This window comes from Pipistrellus kuhlii, unplaced genomic scaffold (assembly GCF_014108245.1).
Source record: "Pipistrellus kuhlii isolate mPipKuh1 unplaced genomic scaffold, mPipKuh1.p scaffold_m20_p_7, whole genome shotgun sequence".
Classification (NCBI taxonomy): Eukaryota; Metazoa; Chordata; class Mammalia; order Chiroptera; family Vespertilionidae; genus Pipistrellus; species Pipistrellus kuhlii.
The window spans coordinates 8,139,538-8,160,011 of record NW_023425573.1 but is presented as its reverse complement, the minus strand read 5'-3'; the positions used below and the strand labels follow the sequence as shown (position 1 = coordinate 8,160,011).

The window sequence follows — 20,474 nt, the reverse complement described above, 5'->3', positions numbered from 1 at the left end:
GTTTTGTGTTTCCTTAAAAAGTGCCTTAATCAGCTTCCTTTTTTTTTTTTTTCTTTATTACTGATGACTTCTTTCTGCTTGAATTCAATGCTTCAGTTTCTCTGGGTAAACTAATAGATTATATATGTGATGTTTGCACTGTGTTGATTAATCTTATCTGATAAGTTTGAATGCAGCTCATGGTTTCACGTAATCAGCAGACACTGCACATTAGATACGGGTATCATAGTCAGCTCCTCATACTCAGGAGCGAGGCCCGCTGTTCCAGAGAGCTGCCCATAGTTCGGAAAAGCATATCAGGCCTTCCAATTTTTTTCCAAGTGCTCAAGGAAAACTTCTATTATATTTTAAAAAAAAAAAAAAGCATGGTATAGAAACAGAACTAGAACTATTTGAGAGTTTTAAAATACACATTGACAAAATATAAAGGTATGCGATCTTTACAGATATCTTATTTTATACCTTACTTAAACTTAAAACTCAATTGTAATATTGGAGGATGGTTTGGGCATGTAAAGCTCTTCACAACCTTTCTCAGTCACACCTGTCTCTCTTTCCTGCTCCACCCCTATGCTCTGCATACGAGAGCAGTGATTCCTACAGACTCATGAAAGAAGTGTCATTATGGTTGTTACAAATTGAGTTGAAATACCAAATTTTGCAAGGCACGTGCTTTTCTCACTAAAGTAAATTTAAAATATCCAGACCACCAATACACATACTTTTATTCTACTGTGCTTCCTACATAAGAGAGGAAAGAGAGCAAATACCACTTGATATGTGCATGAGCAGGACAAATGAAGCTGAGACCACTGCTTGCCCAGATAACTTACTCACATTTCCCAAAGCAAGATGCTTTCTCATTTCTGTCCTTTACACTGCCCTTTTCTCTATCCAGAATTTCCTCATCTCACTGTTGAATATCTGGGCATCCTTCAAGATTCAGCCAAGGTGTCACCTTTATGGAGCCTTCCGTGACCTTTCTCTGAGGTCCTGGGCTCACCTTGGCTAAGTTTAAGCAGTCTATTTCCTCGCTGTGCAGACCTCTGTTATAGCACCCGTCACAGTGGGTTGTAGTCTTTATCACTGTCAGCCCCCTAACTCCCAGACTGGGTGCCTTTTGCAGACCAGGACTGTGAATTGTCCATTTTTACTTTCCCAGATCTTAACTGAGGTCTGACACAATAGGGCTCTTAGGTATACCTCAGATGAACCAAAGAAGTTGAACAACTGTAAGTTCTGCCTATCATTCCTTTCTTGTTTCCTAGCCCTGAATTGTATCTCATGATGCTGGTTCTGTTGAAATGATGGGAACAAATACTTGCTAAAAGGGAGCCACTGGCTGACCAGTTTGGGACTGAGTGGATGGGTCACTGGAGAATCTATAATTCCTGAGAGGAAGAAGTGGCTATAGTAGAGAGAGAACCTTGGACTGGTAAACAAGTGGACACATTCTACTATCACCTGCTTTCTCTTTTTCTTTTTTGCTTTCTGACATGGCTTCCACATTAACATGTCCATGTACCTCATCCGCCCACACTCTAAAAATGCATGAGTCTCATTCTATTGAACACTGCCACATGCAAACCCTGTGTCACATCCAATCTTCAAGTCAAGCAACTGGTCTCAAATAGTTGAGAAAATGAGATACCCACTTGAAAATGTAACCAAATTTTGTGGATATGACTATAAGAAAAATGTGATGGTTCTTTTATTTACTGTAAAGGTCAGAACCTTTTCTTACCTTCTCATCAAAGGGCACTTATTAAGCTCAAGTCAGATGTTCTGACCCTTGAAGCTAAAGGTGTGCATGTTAGGACTGGTTTTTGTTCATTGTTATTACTGATTTCATGGTTTTCCTAGCATATTTGACTGACATTATTGAATTTTCCAAATGCAGGTGTCAACCCCTTTAACAAGAAGATCAAAAAGTGAGCTTCCAGGGTGACATGCACTGTGTGACTGTGTTTGTTTGTGTTCCATAGCAGCTATCCCATGAGTGGAGGTGCTGATCGCATCCAGAAGTTGCGGAAGGAGTATTATCAGGCTCGAAGGGAAGGTTTCACATTATATGAGGACGACGAAGGAAGAGCAAGGCCGTCTGATTATGACCTTCACTGGGTAAGCCCATGCCTAACTCCAGTTATTGCATTTATCTTTACTGAGATAATTTAGAGCAGAAGAACGTGGCCAAGACTGTTCTATATATATCGTTATATTTGGGTTACCCCAACCACAGCCATCCTCTCCCACAGAAGTTGTTCACATAAATCAAACCACACTAATGAACAGTAGTTTGTTTTAATTACTCTCATATTTACTCCCTGTTGGACTTGTATACCAACTTGGAGGGGAGCAGATGTTTGCTGTTTTAAAGAGGACAAGGAATCTTTGTCATCATCTACTGAACCCTAATCCTTGCCCTCCATCTTGGGTCTCAGACATCTGGGCAAACATTAATGGAACCTGCAACGTAAGTCATTGAGCCTTTGAAAAGTGATTATTAGAGTGCATTTCAGAAGGGTTGCTTTCAGCTATATCAATTGTTTGTACATCATACCTGAACAAGTCAGATTTTGCTGTTCTTACCAGACTCCAGGATCATTTTATTTTGAGGCAAGGGCAATTTTTGTATTAGAGGATTCTCTTTACCAAGCCTTCAACATTTGGGAACAGGACAGAACATTGTGACCTCTAGAGAGGTAATCTTTGTGTTGTTTTTTCAGGATAGTGATTCATTCTCCTATCTTCTTCAAGAAGGCAAAGCTGTACTTACAAAATGCATTTGGTTCTTGAGCATCCACAAAAATGCCCCAGAAGAGGGTACTTAGAGTTTGATTAAAAGTACATGTTGCCTTGGCCAGTGCAGCTCAGTTGTATATTGTCCAGTGTACCAAATGGTTGCTGGTTCAATTTCCAAACAGGGCACATGCTTGGGTTGTGGCCTCAATCCCAGGTATGGGCATGCAGGAAGCAGCCATTTGATGTTTCACTCTCATATTGATGTTTTACCTTCTCTTGCTCTCTCCCTCTCCCTTCCTCTCTCTCTAAAAATCAAATTTATTTTTTAAAAAGTACATGTCACATACTTAAAATAGTGCCAGAGACTGGATTTTGATGTTCAATGAACATTAGCTCTCATTGCTAACATCATTACTGGAGCAGAGCTGTGTGTGGTAATAGTGATGGCCTGTTCGTGAGTCAGCTCTCACTCACCCTCTTTGATGACCACTGCCTTCTGCTACAGCTCTTAATGCTTTCTTGAGAACCACATAAGGAACTCTCATATTCTTGGTGGCCACTAAAGACACCAGATCTTTTGAAGGGCAAACTGTTTTAGGAAAGTTTTCTGATGTTCACACTCCTATTTATGCTCACAAGGTCAGGGCTGAAAGAGCAGAGTCTGGTGACTGAGCTAATTCCCTCTAGTGTTCACTTCAGTGCTGTGGCTTCCTGGCTGTGGCCCTCAGCACTCTCCCACTGCTGTTTAAGAGTCTGTCTCAGCATTCAGCACTATTATGCAGAACATGTAAAACTCCCCCAGCACCAGTAGGTTCTTCCACATACAATAGACTTTAAAAACACTCATCAGAAAGGCATAGTAAGGATTGGCAACCTTCTACCAAAGGGCTTCAACCTCTTCCAGAGATAGATGTCTTATGGTTATTGGTCAGAACAAACAGCTATTTATTGGCTTTAGTATAGACATTTGAATTAAGTAGAATGACAGCAGTGATGAGGTAACTGGTCACTGATATTCTAGTAGCAGAAGAAAACAATTCTATAGAATAACATTGGAGATAACAATTCACTATTTCTAACTTGAGATCGACTTACTGACTTTGATGAGAACTTCTGCTTCCTCAGTCAAACAAACAAGCAATAAAATAAAGGGAAATATGTAACACCTTAATAAAGAAATTTTAAAATAAATAAATAAATAAATGAAATGAAATAAAACAAAGGGGAATAGTTTCCCCAAACCCAAAAGGGAATACCATTCCTAATGCATTGAAAAGTCCTCCATCACTATGAGCAACAGAACACAAGTAATTTTAGAATAAGCAATACTTTTTTTTTTTTTACCTGATTTTATTTTATCTCTTCATTGGAAGCTGAAAGAATAAAAATACTTAACCTTCATGAGACTTAAAGTGTTCTCTGACCTTCACCAAACCTGAGTTAGATATCTCCATACTTGGGTCTTTCCTTCCTTAATGATTCTATTTTTTATGCCAAGTGAAAGTGTAACTAGAAACACAGCTAGTGAGTAAAGAAGTGTCTCTATTTTAATTTGTGTTTCCCATGCTCAGATGTGTTGAACGTTGCCAAAAGTGCCTGATTTTATGCTTCCCAGACAATTGGGAACAAGGGCTTCCCAACGGGATGCTTGGTAAATGCTGTGTCATAAAAGACGAGAGCCCTTTGTCATTGCCTGAGATACTCACACCAGGGATTAGCATCTCAGTGTCCTTTCCTGTCCTCTCCCAAGCCAAGGAAAAACACTAGTATCTTTTGTCCAGCACAGGCCTGAGAAATTGCACCGTTGCTTGCTACTTTTGGAGAGATCTAGGAAAGCAAGTTTAGAAAGTTAACATTTCATTCCTATTAGTCCGCCAGCATCATTTGTTAAAATCTGATCCATAGTCCACTCAGGGGAGGAGTGGGGCCCCAAGAGAGGGCCCCAGGTGCTTCTCCAGGTTGACATCAAGATTTCTGACCCACAATTCTAAAATTATAGCATTAATTCCAGTCGATTCAGTAAGCACCAACATAGATCATCCCATGGACATGTCATCAAAAAACACGTTCATGGACTCAGAACACCCTCAAGTCCCATCTAGAGGTCTAACAAATAACCCCAGTCATGTGATACTGGGGAACTTCTGAACTGTTGAGAAGGAAATTAGGAAGATACGTTACCTAATAACTACATTGAAACTAGTTTTAAAATAGGCCTGAAAAAATATGTGTGTTCACACAAGCCTTCAAAGCCAAAGTGATGAAAGCAATTACTTGATTACGATCTATGATTATTTTTTTAAAAGAAAATTTATTTTTGTCCATGAGACTAACCAACTTTCTTTGGCTGTGTCCTGGGACTTTCTGGATCTTTCCTGGCCATCTTCTTGGTTGTTCTCTTCACTATCACACCTGCCCACTGGCCCAAAGCTGAAGACTTCTCCCACTGTTCTCTCAGATTCTCCCCTGCTCTGGCCTCCTTCTATTTCCCCCCTCTTTTCTCTGTGTCTCCCTCTCAGTTTTAACAAATATGTACTCAGACTTAGGGTAGGCCAAGTGCTGGTAACAATAATTTAAAACTACCTTACCTTGGAGGAGCTTACAATCCAGGCATGAATAATACAGACATCTAAGCCCAAACAGGACACAGACAATAATCTAGGTGAGGAATGCAATTGAGAGAGAGGTATTAGCTTCCACACGAGCTTGGAGAAATAGCAGTGCACTCTGTTGGGGAAGACTCTAGAGACCATCTGAGAGTGGCCTCAGCAGACATACTTTATTCTTTTTCTCTCAAATTCAGTGTGGTGTGTTTTTTGTCCCCCCAAAGGGGCTCCTGATTTATTCCCTTTACTTGTGTTAAAATCAGTGAATACACACAGATTGCAAGATTTGTAAATATGGACATGAGACCTTAAAAATCTTTTCAGCCAGTCTGTTGTGGAGCTGTTTTCCCATCTAGGCTCTGAAAAGCTGTAAAGAGCAAATTGGGAGCATTTCAATGGCTGCGAGTGAAAAGGCCTGGTGAGTTTGTATGGGTCCAATTAAGGAAACAAGATATGCTAGCTGCGAAGTGTTAAAATTTGCCAAAAGAAAACATAATACCTGTTATCTGCTGGCATTTTATTTTCTGTAAAACTTGTTAAGACTGTCACAGTCCTCTGGCAGTAAACTGCTGTGTTTTATTTTTTTGTGATGTTTCTTTTTTATTAGTAGATAAAGATTATCTGCTTATTTAATAGCAACATGAATATCCTGTAAGTAATTTCAGGAAGGAGATGGCTCTAGAGTTTTCTAAAAAATATTAGTACCTTTATTACTGTCTTTTTTAAAGAGCTGCATGGAATATATCATACCTCCTCCCAGCTTTTTTTTTTTTTTTTTTTTTTTAACTCTGACTAAATTAGAAGAATTTTTATCTAAAGAAGGAGTTTGTAGACACATGGATGGGACGGAGGTATGCTACTTTCCACTGTCTTAAAAGACATGATGATTTATCTTTCTGGCAAAGGGGATGGATTCAGGAAGGTGATGGTTGGGTGAGTAAATGAAAACATTCTGAAAGATTTCCTCACCTTGTTATAAAGATGGTCTAGGGACATACTTGGCAGCTGTCTGGACGCCGAAAGAAGCATCCGGTGAATTCTGTAGTCAGAAGAAAGGGAGAAGAAGATGCTGGGGTCATGCTAAACATCTTGAGGAAGGGACCTAGGATGGAATGTGTACTAGCCACACAAGGATAAAAACCATCAGAATGCTGTTTTCTAAAAATGAGAAATAAGAGAAATCCACTCCTACTGTCAGTGGGCCAACACAAGCCTTGAGAAGGCCTTTCCCTTCAGTTGATTTCCTGTTTATCATCAGAAAGAACAGATCTTTTTGTTGCCTAGATAAAAAGAAAAAGAAGTATTGTCTCCTGGTCTGGGGACTTTGAGCTACCCCAGGAACCCACCTGGCTTCACTGAGTTGTTCACAAGAAGTTACCAGGCCTTAGGCTACTTATTTAGATAGACAAATGAAAGTCTGATTTGCCCCAGAGCTGGGAATTTGCTTCAGAAAAAGGAGGTAGAATCTTTTTGATAGGACTAAAAGTGACTCTCACTCTTTGGGAAGAATTTCTCTACTTATATCCCCTTGGATCATTTTTTGTGACAAGATCATGTTCTATACTAGTGCCCCAGTGCACAGATTTGTGCACATTGAAAGGAAATTAATTAGAAGGTGGCCAGCAAGGCAGCACTGGATGAAATGGGTCAGACACACTCTGGAGCCAACCTTCCGCAGTCCCTCCCTGGCCAGCCACACCTGGAGCAGCACCAGGGCTCCAAGGGCATCTACAGAGTGAGCAGGGTCTCTCTGCCAGGTGGGCTCCCTCTGCCTGGCCCACAGGGATCAGGCCAAAACGAGCTCTCTGACATCCCCTGAGGGGTCCTGGATTGCGATAGGTGATGCACCACAGAATCAGGCTTCCTCCTCTCTGGTTCTGGAGTGTGTCACCAGAGAACCACTGCTGCCAAGTCACTGCAGCTTAGCAGCTCCTGTGTTGAGCATTGCCCCCTGATGATCAATGTGCATCATACCTACTGGCCTGTCAGACAGTTGGACAGTTGCTTAGCCTTTTATATACACTGAGTGGCCAGATTATAATGATCTCAGAAAGCATAATCTGGCCACTCAGTGTATATCCTATGTAATAAAAGGCTAATATGCAAATTGTCCCCTTGACCAGGAGTTCAACCAGCAAGCAGGCTGGCCAACTGCCCATGTCTTTTCCCCCTGGCCAGGCTGGCTGGACCACACCCATGCACAAATTCATGCACTGGGCCTTTAATATATCTCTAATATATAGAGAGCAGCTACATTAAGACAGAGTTTCAGATAGCACTGACTGAGATGTCCTGGCCTATGGGCTATTCTCTCTCTCTCTCTCTCTCTCTCTCTCTCTCTCTCTCTCATAATAATATTACCTCTCTCTCTCTCTCTCTCTCTCTCTCTCTCTCTCTCTATATATATATATATATATATATATATATATATATATATATGTATGTATATATATATGTATATGTATATGTATTGGGTCGGCATCTAAGTAATTGCGGATTTTTAAAAGAAAATCAAAGACAAATTTTTCATGGAACTAAATAACTTTATTCTGTAATGTATTGCCCATTTTGATCAATGACCTGTTGCCATCTTTCAGGCAGCATCATAATCCCACGTTCAAAAAACTTCTGGTTTTTATTAGCAAAAAACTGAATCAGGTACGATTTGACATCATCATCATTAATGAAATTTTTACCATTCAAGGAGTTTTGTAAAGATCGAAACAAAAAGTAATCAGATGGTGCAAGGTCAGGACTATATGGTGGATGTGGCAAAACATCCCAACCAAGCTCCATTAATTTTTGCCGAGTGACCAAAGATGTGTGTGGCCTTGCATTGTCATGATGGAATACAACACCTTTTCAATTTGTCAATTCGGGCCGCTTTTCTTCAACTGCATTGTTTAATTTCGTTAGTTGTTCAATGTAGACATCAGAATTGATCGTTCGGTTGGGTGGTAAGAGTTCAAAGTAGACAATTCCTTTGTAATCCCACCAAACTGATAACAAAACCTTCTTTTGATGAATATCAGCTTTTGATGTTGTTTGAGTTGGTTCACCTGGCCTGCTCCACGATCTTTTCCGCTTGATATTGTTGTAAACAACCCATTTTTCATCGCCAGTTATCAGTCGTTTTAAAAATGGATCGTTTTCATTACGTTTCTTTAGCAAATCGCAGCTGCTAATGCGTTGCGTTAACTGTGATTCTTTCAGTTCGTGAGGAACCCATGTATCGAGTTTTTGAACATAGCCAAGTTGTTTTAAGTGATTTTCAATGCATGTATGTGATACATGAAGCTTCTCTGCAATCTCACGTGTTGTACTGTGACAGTCCGAATTGATTATTGCTTTGATTAGGGCGTCATCAACTTCAACTGGACGACCAGAGCGTTTTTCATCTTTGAGTGAAAAATCACCAGAACGAAATTTGGCAAACCAATTTTGACACTGCCGTTCTTTTAAGGCTTCGTCACCATAAACAGCACATAACTTTTTATGAGCTTGCGATGCGTTTTTCCCTTTGCGGAAATAAAAAAGCAAAATATGACGAAAATGTTTCTTTTGATTTTCCATTTTTCAACGAACGCCAAACAAAAACTACAAAACAGATCAAAAAACTTTTTTTACTGATTAATAGCTGAATAGCCAACTATCAAATAACAAAATGTGTTTTACATTTGTACTACGTCTGCAAACCTAAAAATTCAACTGAAGCCATATGAGTGAAACCCGCAATTACGTAGTTGCCGACCCAATATATATTCAGAAATCATAGTAATCTGGCCACTCAGGGTATATAGATACATATATCAATTTTATGTTGGACACCTAAAACTAATAAATTGCTATATGTAAATTATATCTCCATTTAAAATATTATTTTATTATTAAAATCTTTAAAATATGAATGCAGCAAAGAATTGGAGTCATCAAATGTGTGCATCCAGAAACTGCTGCAGTTTGGCTCTCACTTTGAGATAGCTATCTATCCCCTTCTCTGGGATGAGCCCTCTTGAGCTCCATAAACAGTTCCTCCCAGTGTGGCTCTTCATTAGCAGATTACTGCTGCCCCTGATTTCCTCAAATAGCTGAACAGAGGAGCAGAAGAGGTTGCGAGGCAGGGGGAAAAAAACAGACCACTGTGTCCATAAACTAGGTGGGTTTTGAGGCTTGATGGAACTTGCTGTTGCTAGAATATTCAGTGCCACTTAGAGAGATGGACCTTACCTGGATTATAGAAAATACTGAACATTAGAGGTAAGAAGAGGACAAAAATAAGTTGAAGATTTGATGTTTGGTCAGTCTTTGTAATTCATTTATATTCCAATGTGGATTTCGTAGGAACATGTTGACATATTAGCTATATGGGAGAAGGTCATGTGAGCGAAATTCTAGCTTTCAAACATAGCATAAATCATTTTGAAGGGAGGCAGCATGTTTATAGGCAATCCCCAGCACAGACATAAACTGCTTCAGAAACCCATTTAGAAATTGCCAATTTGGAACTGGGAATGGTTTCCCAAAGGGAAAAAAATTATTGGTTGTAGGGTCCCAGACCAGCCTACAAGAGCCCCCTAAAACCTAATAACCTTGGGCTAATTATAGAACAGTAGCCGAGGAGCCAGAATAGGGAGACACAGCTGAGCCCAGAGATGAGAAGGAAATGCCCTTTTTACTTCTTTCCTTGATACACTTTTAAGATGTTCTCTGGCCTCTTCCTATCTAACATTCCTTAAGAGTGTTTCCCTAGGTCTCCTGACCCTTAAACACCCCTATCTCCCCATCCTGACATACATCTTAAGGCCCCCTTTTCCCCACCAAAGTGCTTGGGAGTCCAACGTTACCTCTCTGCTCCATCCTCCACCACAGTTACCCTTCTCTCTGACCCTTAAAGGTCCTTAACACTCCCTGAGAGACGTCTCTGTTTAAAGAAGACACTTGATTAACCCGATTAAGTGCCAAATTGGGCACTTAGGGTGAGTCTATGAGAAGGGAGCAGGAGAGCTAATGGAGTCTGCCTCTGGAACTTGACCTCTTATGAAGCCAAGGAAAGTCCCATGGCTGTCAGGTCGTATTGCTGATGTCTTGTTGCCACCCCACAGCCTGAAGTTTGATGGGCTGGCCAGTGATCTGATCCTATGAGCAGCACTTTTCTCCGGCAAACGGGTCCTCACGTCCCCCCAAGGAGGCCTGCTGTTTCTGAGTCTGTCCTCTGCGGCCTGTGGCCAGTGCATCTACCATGGACCAGCATGCCTCAGTCAGTGCTGTCTGAAACTCTGCCCTGAGGTAGCTGCTCTGAACTGCTCCTGGCTTCCCATCGGCCTTTCTAAGCCCCCAGCTGGCCTGAACTTGACCTATGATAACATGGCAGATGTGGGAAATGCGATGTGTGAGCACGGACTCTGAGGCCAAACTGCCCACATTCACATGCAGGCCACACTGCATACGAACTGGAACGTTGGATGATTCCTTTAACCCCTCAGTCTCCTTTAAAATGTGCACAATAGCATTGTGACAATTAAGTAATGACTACGTGGAAAGCACTTAGAATAGTGTCTGGCATGTAGCATGTGTTCAGTAAATGTGAGGTGTTTAGGAATAGTACATTCCATTAGCCAGCACACTATCTTAGTCATTGGAGCTTAATTGCAAAGTCCTGCGACAGTGGTCGGCAAACTCATTAGTCAACAGAGCCAAATATCAACAGTGCAACGACTGAAATTTCTTTTGAGAGCCAGGTTTTTTAAACTTAAACTTCTTCTAACGCCACTTCTTCAACATAGACTTGCCCAGGCAGTGGTATTTTGTGGAAGAACCATAATCAAGGGGCCAAAGAGCTGCATGTGGCTCGTGAGCCGGTTTGCTGACTGCGGTCCTGGGACATGGCACAACACACGAAGTGTTTGGGAGGCCCTCTGGGCAGGCTCACTCTGGTTACCACCGAGGTGGCACCGACCCTCAGACAATGCCTGGCAGGCTGGTTGTCAGAGCCTTTGACAAAGTCCCTTGGTCAAAGGGTCAATTTCTAGTTCCCTCTCCCACACACACTTTTCCTTCAGAAGGGCATGCCTTTCATCCCTGATGCTGGGCGCATACCAATCTTTTTAACGATCTTATGCTAAAAATCAAAGACCAGAGACCAGAGAAAGTTAGAAACTTCTCCTTTCAGCTCTGCAAAAACCCTAAAGCGAAGAAATACCGGAGTCTGGTAACGTCTTAAAATGGAGGGAAATGCAAAGAAAATATTTGTAAATTATTTACTCAGTAAATTATACTACAGCCAGATGAATAGCAACAACTATTTGCTCAGTGCTGCTATGTTAATACCTTACCTCAGTTAACCCAGACGACAACAATCCCAGGAGGGGGTTGTAGCTGGAATCCTATGCACAGATAAGAAAACTGAGTCTCTAGGACTTTGCACTGTCCTCACACAGTTGTGAGCAAGGCTGGTTTTTCTCTCCTGTGCTAACTCCAGGTGAGAAAGGAAGGGCATGAGGACGCTGTGGCAGCAGGTCCCAGACTTTCTTACATGAGAAGGTTGAGAGGGAATCTCTGATTACTCATTTACAAACACCATAAAAACTGTTTTCTATGTCTGCTGAACTCCTCTTTAATTACCCTCTGTTTTTTTTTAACCTAATAGTATTGAACCAAAACCAGATTTTGGTATCATTTCATCAGTTCTCTGTAAAAGCCTAAATGAAATCATTCTTTTTATGCTCTAATCAAATAAGTTAGCCCATCTCTGGCTCAAACCCAAACCGAAATACCAAAAGGCAGAAAGAGAAGGTTCAGAACCACATTATTTTTCCGTAAGATGTCAAAAGGCCCGCTGCTGTACTTACAGTGGAGTAAAATGAGAACGTTTTCTGTTTCTAATGAGTAATTAATGCCAGCTCAGGATGTCGGGTTTAGAATTGGTTAACTTCCCCCAAACCACAACCGTTTGTGTTGGATCATGAAACTCCAAAGCTACAACTTCTACAATAATCACATTCTTTTCTTCAACTGCAATGGGAGAAATGACCATTTTATGAAACATAGAAAAAACCATAGCTGAGACTCCTATGAATTCCAGATTCCCTAAACTGTTCTCAACCCTCTTTAAAATCGATTGGCTACGTTTTACTTTTGCAGAGCTCAAAAGTCCTGAAATAAACTTTGGGTACTAAATTTTTTAGATGAGAATGTTTACAGTAGAAGATATGAAAATCCACTCACCTGCCATTTATAACATACAAGCCACCAAACCATGAGGCCAATTCAAAGCTCTACATGAGCCCAGCCAATGTGGCCGAGTGGCTGAGCATCCACCTAAGAACCAGGAGCATCACATGCCAGGGTTGCAGGCTCAATCCCCAGTAGGGGGCGTGCAGGAGGCAGCCAATGAATTAATAATTCTCATCATTGGTGTTTCTATCTCTCTCTGTCTCCCTTCCTCTTCAAAATCAATAAAAATATTAAAAGGAAGGAAGGAAGGGAAGGGAAGGGAAGGGAAGGGAAGGGAAGGGAAGGGAAGGGAAGGGAAGGGAAGGGAAGGGAAGGGAAGGGAAGAACTCTAAGTGAGCCATATTTGTGTTCTGAGTCCTTAGCTCAGAACAACCTTCCACAGCCTTCTGAGCCACTCAGGCAATCAGGTCACCACCATGCCATCTTGTTCTTTCTGTTGAAGGAAATGTTTGACTCGTTCATACGTAAAATTCTGAAATGTAATGTCTGTTGTGGCTTGTTAACTAGTAACTAGCCTGAGTGTTGCGATGGGAAAAAGAAAACACACTGAAAGCTCTCCTGAAACAGGAAGAATACTCGAATCAAAGAAAACCCTAAAGCAATCATCATCACCGTGGCGTGCTGGAGCTGCCATTCTCCATGAGAAGAATAACCATTTTTTGAATATAATTGTAATGACACACACTGGAGTCTGTGACTTTACAGCCCTCCTATGAATCTCATTAATTTCTGTGTTTTGTTCTGAACCCTGAAATCACAGTGCTAATTTTCGGAGCGTTTATGAGAAAGTGCAAAAGGTGATGCCACTAATTGCAGCTCCGCTGACAGGAAGAGCTTCCATTTATTCAAGTAAATGATCTAAGAAGAAAGGGTATAGCATTGTTATGATAAACAATTGAGAAATTGTTTCTTTTCTGTTTTCAAGGTAAGACTTTCCAGTAATGGAGTTCTTGGGTTTTATCTTTATGAAGCTTTCTTCAAGTGATTTAGCTCGTTCTATGTCATCTGTCACGCAGCCTACTCTCAGACACATACTGGTTCCCTAGGTGGCCAAGCCAATCAGCACATGAGGAATATAGATGGCCCGCAATCATTCATTCCATTGATGGCTTAGTCGCCAAATACTTGACAATTTATACATGAGCGTTCATCAAGCCCAACAATTGCATCAACACCAATAAGAAGGAAAACCTCATTGGTGTGTGTGTGTGTGTGAAGATATTAATTTCTTGTAGTTACTCCTTTAGAGAAACAGTAAGAAATGCTGTATGAGAAAGAGATTCCCTGTCACAATCTGGTGTCTTTTCTCCAGCAAACCTTTTGGCTCACTCTATGATAATGGTACCATCAAACCCTTTGGAAATACTCCCATTTTTCAGTTTTATTTTTATGTCATCACAATAGTCAGGGGTCCCAGATTGTTTGGGAATAGCAAGTCTGGTTTAATTACAATCTTCATGCATATCAGCTACTTTTCCTTCCTATGGACCGGGTTTCCTGTTTTCCATGCAGTTCCCTCTATGGTCCTTTCCCGGGTTTAAATGGCCGGGCAGCCCTTCAGCAGCAATGTGCTCTGTGTGTATGTGGTTTTATGGGAATCAGAGACTCGCGTTCCAGGAGAGGGGATCACGGTCTCTCAATTAATGTGAATGATGGCAGGAAGGAATCTGTTAACATTGTACTTACATTGATGATTGGGGGGAAATGTTATGGGACTTAGGAGTTTGTGGTTTCCTCGGGGTCCTATCACTATTTTACAGTTTTACAATTTGAGAACATGGCTAAGATTCTCCTTTCAATACATAAGAGATGTGTATATGTAAGGTTTTGTTTTTGTTTTTAAACCTAATCCTCAAGTACATGATGAAGGGAGAATTAAAAAATGGCAAACAAATAGGGAAAAACTGACATTTTGTTTCAAGCATTCGGTATTTTCACTTCATTGATTCATTAATTTATTAGAAATTCAAATACCTTCCCAATTAGAAGCTCTTACAACTTTCCTAACTTTCTTTAGAATTTTTATCTCTTTAGTAAGAAGGAAACCTCTTAATGTCCTATCATCAATTAGAAGAAGAATAAACCAATTTTCATTTATGTTACCTCCTTTTGGCCCCAGGATTGAAGAACAAGATTTTAAAGCATATGTTTTATTCATTTATTAACTCCTTACACCTTGTGTGGTGGCAACTTTGTATCAGAAAGTTATTTGACTCGGAGAACTCAAAGTGAATAAATTCATATCTGGTGGGACAGGCAGACAGGAAACATGATTTAAAATGTAATGAGATATTTAGAAACAATTGTACAGAATAAAAGGATAAGCAGATACTTAGGAAAGAGAGACTAGCCAAGAATTAATGAGCAAGGTTTGCTTTTATCCCCGTAAAGTTTCCCCTGTGGGCTCAGCCTTTCCTTCCGCAGGGCAGCTGCTACTCCAATTGCCCTTGGTCACTTTTAAGCAAATAGAAGGTGACTTCACACATATGTTTTGTGATGACACTTTTCTTTAGGCTCAAGCTCTCATTTTGAGGTTATGAACATTTATGCATCACGTCTGTCCCAGTTACTGACTGAGATCTGCCCTAGAGGTTTCTTTTCCTACCTGTGTCACAACTTATTAGATGGTCATAAAATCGATTAGTTGGTCACAGTGGACATTTTTAAAGACATAGAATAGAATAGAATAGAATAGAATAGAATAACTAGTAATAATTATGAGCATTAGGTAGTGAAATTTTTGTTTCATACCCCATGCATACACACATGCACACACACACACACACACACACACACACACATACACACACACACGTATATGTATGAGGTTATATGTGAACTACATTTCTTCCTGTGGGGTTCAGATTTTTAAAGGTTGAAGGAGGAACTAGACTTTTATTTCAATATCTGATTGATGTACCTTTTCGTCTATAAGAACTCACACGGCATCTGTTTCTGGCAGCTCCAAATTTTTGTGAATGAATATTGTTGAATACATCTAATCTGCAACATGTAATGACTAGCACAGAGTTTGCTTTTCTTGATTCTATCCATGTATCAGTAGAGATCTACCTAAATATCTATAATAATAAAAGCATAATATGATAATTAGACCTGACATCCTTCCCAACTAAACCAGGGCTGTGAGGGAAGCATGGGTCTTGGGTCCGTGCCAGCGGCCGGAGGGAAGCCCGGGTTCAGGGTGCCAGAAGGAAGCCGGTGCTGGCAGCCCAGAAGGAAGGCCTCCTCTTGCATGAATTTCATGCATCGGGCCTCTAGGTGATATATAAATATAGGTACATATACAACTTGCACATATTTTAATAAATTTTAGCTTTGCAGGCAGTGGTTTCTGAATACATTAAATAAACAGATTAAAAGAGGTTATAAACATATAGCCCACAGTGTTTTAAAGATCAGGTAGATATAGTTGACATACACTAGCTTTTCTTGTCTTCCTGAAATTACAATTTTTTTCCCCTTTATAGTTAACATTTTTTTTATAAATGTAATACATGGTTCCTAAGAGATCAACCGAAGGACTTGTATGCATGCATATAAGTACAACCAATGGACATAAAACTCTGGGGAGGGAGGGTATGTGGGGGGGGGGGCAATGTTAAACTATGTACACAGATAATAATTTAATAAAAAAATAGCAAAAGTAAAAAAAAATAAAAAATTAAAAAATTAAAAAAAAATTTAAAAAAAAATTTGGGTAATTGGTAAATGTTTTAAAACAAAAAATTAAATCATCTATTATCTGACCACACAAGAAATTAACACTGTTTATCTTTTAAAGTATTTTCTTTTCTATGAACATATGCACATATATGCATGTGACATATAGTAATTAAAATGGGATTCTATTGAATATGCTGTTATTTAGGCTACTTTTTCTACTTTCTATTCATTGTGAGCATTTCTCATACCATAAAATAATTTTGAAAATGTGAGTTTAATGCACAGTATTTTCTAGAAATGATATTTAATAATTGATTAATCACTTTATCATTGTTAGATGCTTAAGTTATTTTCATCATTTTTACCATAAGTAATGATGTAATAATTAGCATTAGAAATAAATCTTTGCACTCTTACGTTATTACTTCTTCATCAAAATCAATATACTATTTAATATAAGATATGAAAAAAACTAAATTAATATAAATTACCCAAATCGCCTATAAGTTTATGCTAATGATAAGCCTATTCATTAATACATTCAACTAATATTAATGGTCTGTTTAATACAGGTTTCTTATCAGCCCTATTAAAACTGAATGTTTTTATTTTTCTTAATTTTTCCCAATTTGATAGCAAATATCAATCATTGTATTTTCATTAAATTACAGCTACTGAGCATTTTGTTTTTATTGGTCATGTCTATGTCTTATTTTTATGAATTTCCAGTTTTTGAATTGTAATGCCTGCCTTTTTCTCTCCTGAGTGGTAAGTACTTTTTATGTAGAATAGTTAACCTCAGTCAGATTTTTCCAACTTTGTTTGTACTCTCTTATGTTTATGATACTTCAGAGAGGAAGAAGCTTCTATTTTTGTGTAAAAAAACCAGAGATTTTTTTATTAATTTTTTTTAAATGGCATTTAAACATCTATCAAGATGACCATATGATTTTTCTTATTTGTCTATTAATGTGATGATTTATATTAATGGAGTTCCTAATACTGAATAGCCCTTGCAGTTCTGAAAAAATAAATCTACTCCCATGCTATTTTTCTCTTAAGGTAGAGCTGAGCATGGATTGCTGCTATTTCCTCTGTAAGTGCAATTGATAACTAAACTTTCCTTTTTAACTCAGCAGTTTTACAGAGAAAGGTTATATCACCTTTGTAAAATGATTTGAGTAGCTTTTCACCTACTTCTATTATTTGTAACAATTTCTCTTGTCTAAAAATTCTCTCTTTGTCATGATTTGAAATAACTCATCCATAAAACCATCTAACCTGATGCCTTTTTTAAATAGAATTTTTTTGACATCTTTTTCAACTTTTCTAATAGATAAGGATCTTTGGAAAAGAAGAGGTTTTCTTCTTTACTGAATTTTGCTATCTTTTTCTATAAAATTACTTAATACATTGAGATTTTCAGCCTTTCATATATTTTGTGTTTTACCATCTATAATAATAAAACTATAATATGCTAATTAGATAAGACAGCCGAACAACCTTCCAGATGTCATTCTGGATGTTTTTCTGGATGAAGCCACCTGGCAAGGGCTGAGGCAGAATTGGTTAGGGGCAATCAGACAGGCAGGCAGGCAGAGGTAGTTAGGGGCGATGCAGGCTAGCTGTCAGGAGCAATCAAATAGGCAGGTGAGTAGTTATGGATGATAAGGCAGGCAGGTGAATGGTTAGGGATGATCAGGCAGGCACAGGCAAGTGGTTAGGGGCAATAAGGCAGACAGGCAGAGTAGTTAGGGGTGATCAGGCAGGCAGGCCAGTGGTTAGGAGCCAGCAGTCCCAGATTGCAAGAGGGTGCAGGCCAGGCTGAGGGGACCCCAACACCACCTTCCATGCATGAATTTCGTGCACCAGACCTCTAGTTTAATAATTTAATAATTCTGTTTTTCTATTCTGAAAAATTCATTTTGACTGCATTAACATATTTCTCTTTCCTTAAGAAGAGATAAAGCAAACTTTTAAAATTATTTTATTTAATTCATTATTTAGATTGTGTGTTTCAGTTACTTTTTAAACCTGTTTAATAATAGTATAATTTTTATCAATTAGGTTGCTTGTAAATTTAGTTTGATGTACTTCCAGAAGTGTTGGTATATTAATGTTCTTATTTTTTTCTTGGTATTTTGAAATTAAAGATTTTACTTCTTCTATGACCACAAATGACTTACTAGCATATGATCATGATTTTAATTTTTAAGAATGTAGTCTATTTAAAATTTTATTATTAACATACAATTTTAATGCAAGGACAGTGACTTCTGCATTTTTGGCATTTATTAAAAGTTCATATAAAATATATATTTTTTGTCATTTAAAGATTTAAATTAGTTAAATTAAAACTAATATAGTCTACATTTATTGGGTGCCTGTTGTATTCCAAGCACTATTAAAGGTCTGTGGATATAGCAGAGGGAAAAACAGACAGATGTCTCTGCTACTTGTGTTGTAGAGTATAACATACTGCACCCCTATATTTTCTGAAATATGTCAACATAGTTGTTACACACACAATAAAGTCATTAACAAATTTCCATGAAAAGAACAAAAACAGAGATCATCACATTCAATGCAAGCTTTTATAGTAGGAGCCATCACCATTTCACACATGTTTAAGCATGATAAATGTATGTCCCACAGTTGATAAAATTATAAATTATATTGTTTATGTATCATATTGAGCTGTCACAGGCAGATAAACATTAGATTAAAGTCTCCGTCTGCTCTTTTCTGTTCTGAGGCTTTGCAGCATCATTTTTTTTGGTCTATCTCTTACAAAAGGTTGAATTATGACATTTGATTCATTCGGGGGCTTTATCTTCCAAAGAACTGTTTAACTCATTTATATCTGTTATCAAAACTGGCATTATTCTTCCTGTCCTTGTACTATAGACTTCCTTTTCTGTACACCTTTCTCTTTTTGCTATTTTTACCCAAGGGCTATATTTTCTTTGATTGTTTTATTTAGGAACTTTAATCATACTGACTTTAGGAAAACATTCTTTATCTCATTTTCCTGCATCAAATTCAAAAATGACATAATCTCTATCGAGCTCCTTCCATGTGAAGGAAACAAAGCTACAGGATCATATGTTATCACAACTTTCCCTCACGCTTTTAACCAGTCATATTTTAGGTCCAATCATGTTTGTAAGGAAGGATATGTAGCCTTTCAATTTATAGATATATTATATATATAGTGTTTTTTAAAGCTGGGGACAGTGAAGAAGGAAGGGCCTAGGATAGAAGAAGGAGCAGAAGAGAGACGAGGCAGGGAAATGATTTTAGGCTGGACTGCACTGGCTCAGTGGGAAGTCAGAGAAAAGGGGGCCTTGGGGAAAGGGTCAGGGGGTTAGCCTTGGAGGAGCTGCTGCTGCCCATTGCTTCTGGCTGCAATTTGCGGGGAGAGAAGCAGGGAGGGAAAGACGCGGGCATGCTCCTGGGAAAGAGAGCACACACTTCATCCCCTTTATGGTGTGCATTTCCTGTGCTCTGAGGATTACCATCAGTGTCTGAAGGCAGCCCTTCTTTGCTATGACATCTCTATCCTTGAGTTCTTTATCTTGATTCCTCTCAAGGTTAAGCTGCTTTACCTGTTTGAGTAATTTCACTTCAGGAAAGATATATAGGCAGTGTATTTCTAAATCCTTGAAATCTGATAATATCCTTTCTATATAAATCTCAACTCATCACAATGCCTGGCGCTTTGAGGTGGATAATAAATATTTGCTGAATGAATGACATCTCTGCCTCCCAAGGGTCTTTTTTCATAGAAATTCAATGGTATTTGGTTTTTAACATCGGCGAGGGGGAAATCTGAAGCTGACCTGATTTTTCTTCTTTGAAAGTAACCTGTTTTCCCTATCGGGATCTTAAGGGATTCCTTCTTTATTCATGATATTCAAAGTTTTTACCCAGATTAGTCTGAGTGTTGGTCTCCTTTCATTCATTTTGTCAGATTTTTATTGAGTTCTTTCAGGCAACAGCTTTGTGTTCATGTCTTTCTGTTCTGTTACTTGGAAGCATGATTGTGTCCTTGAAACAAAGTGGTTGAGGTCCCTTGGTTCTCATTCCCTTACACCTGACTATAGAGGAGTCCTGGCAGGGGTGAATCAGTGGGGGGAGAGGGGGCGGGCACTGGCTGATGGGAATGCAAGCCTCCTGTTTAGAGATTCAGCAGCTCAAGAAGACAGG

The 20,474-nt window shown here is 39.1% G+C and overlaps 1 protein-coding gene across 5 annotated transcripts in view; it reads left to right on the top strand.

Moving 5' to 3' along the window:
* PARD3B (par-3 family cell polarity regulator beta) overlaps nucleotides 1-20,474 on the top strand; it is an 861,922-nt gene that overhangs the window by 761,908 nt on the left and 79,540 nt on the right. For 4 of the 5 annotated variants that reach the window (XM_036420516.2, XM_045575575.1, XM_045575573.1 and 1 more), the window contains one exon: nucleotides 1,986-2,121. In XM_036420516.2, coding sequence (XP_036276409.1) covers nucleotides 1,986-2,121 — 136 coding nt within the window. The remainder of the gene's footprint in view (nucleotides 1-1,985; nucleotides 2,122-20,474) is intronic. The other variant, XM_045575574.1, reaches the window with a different exon arrangement.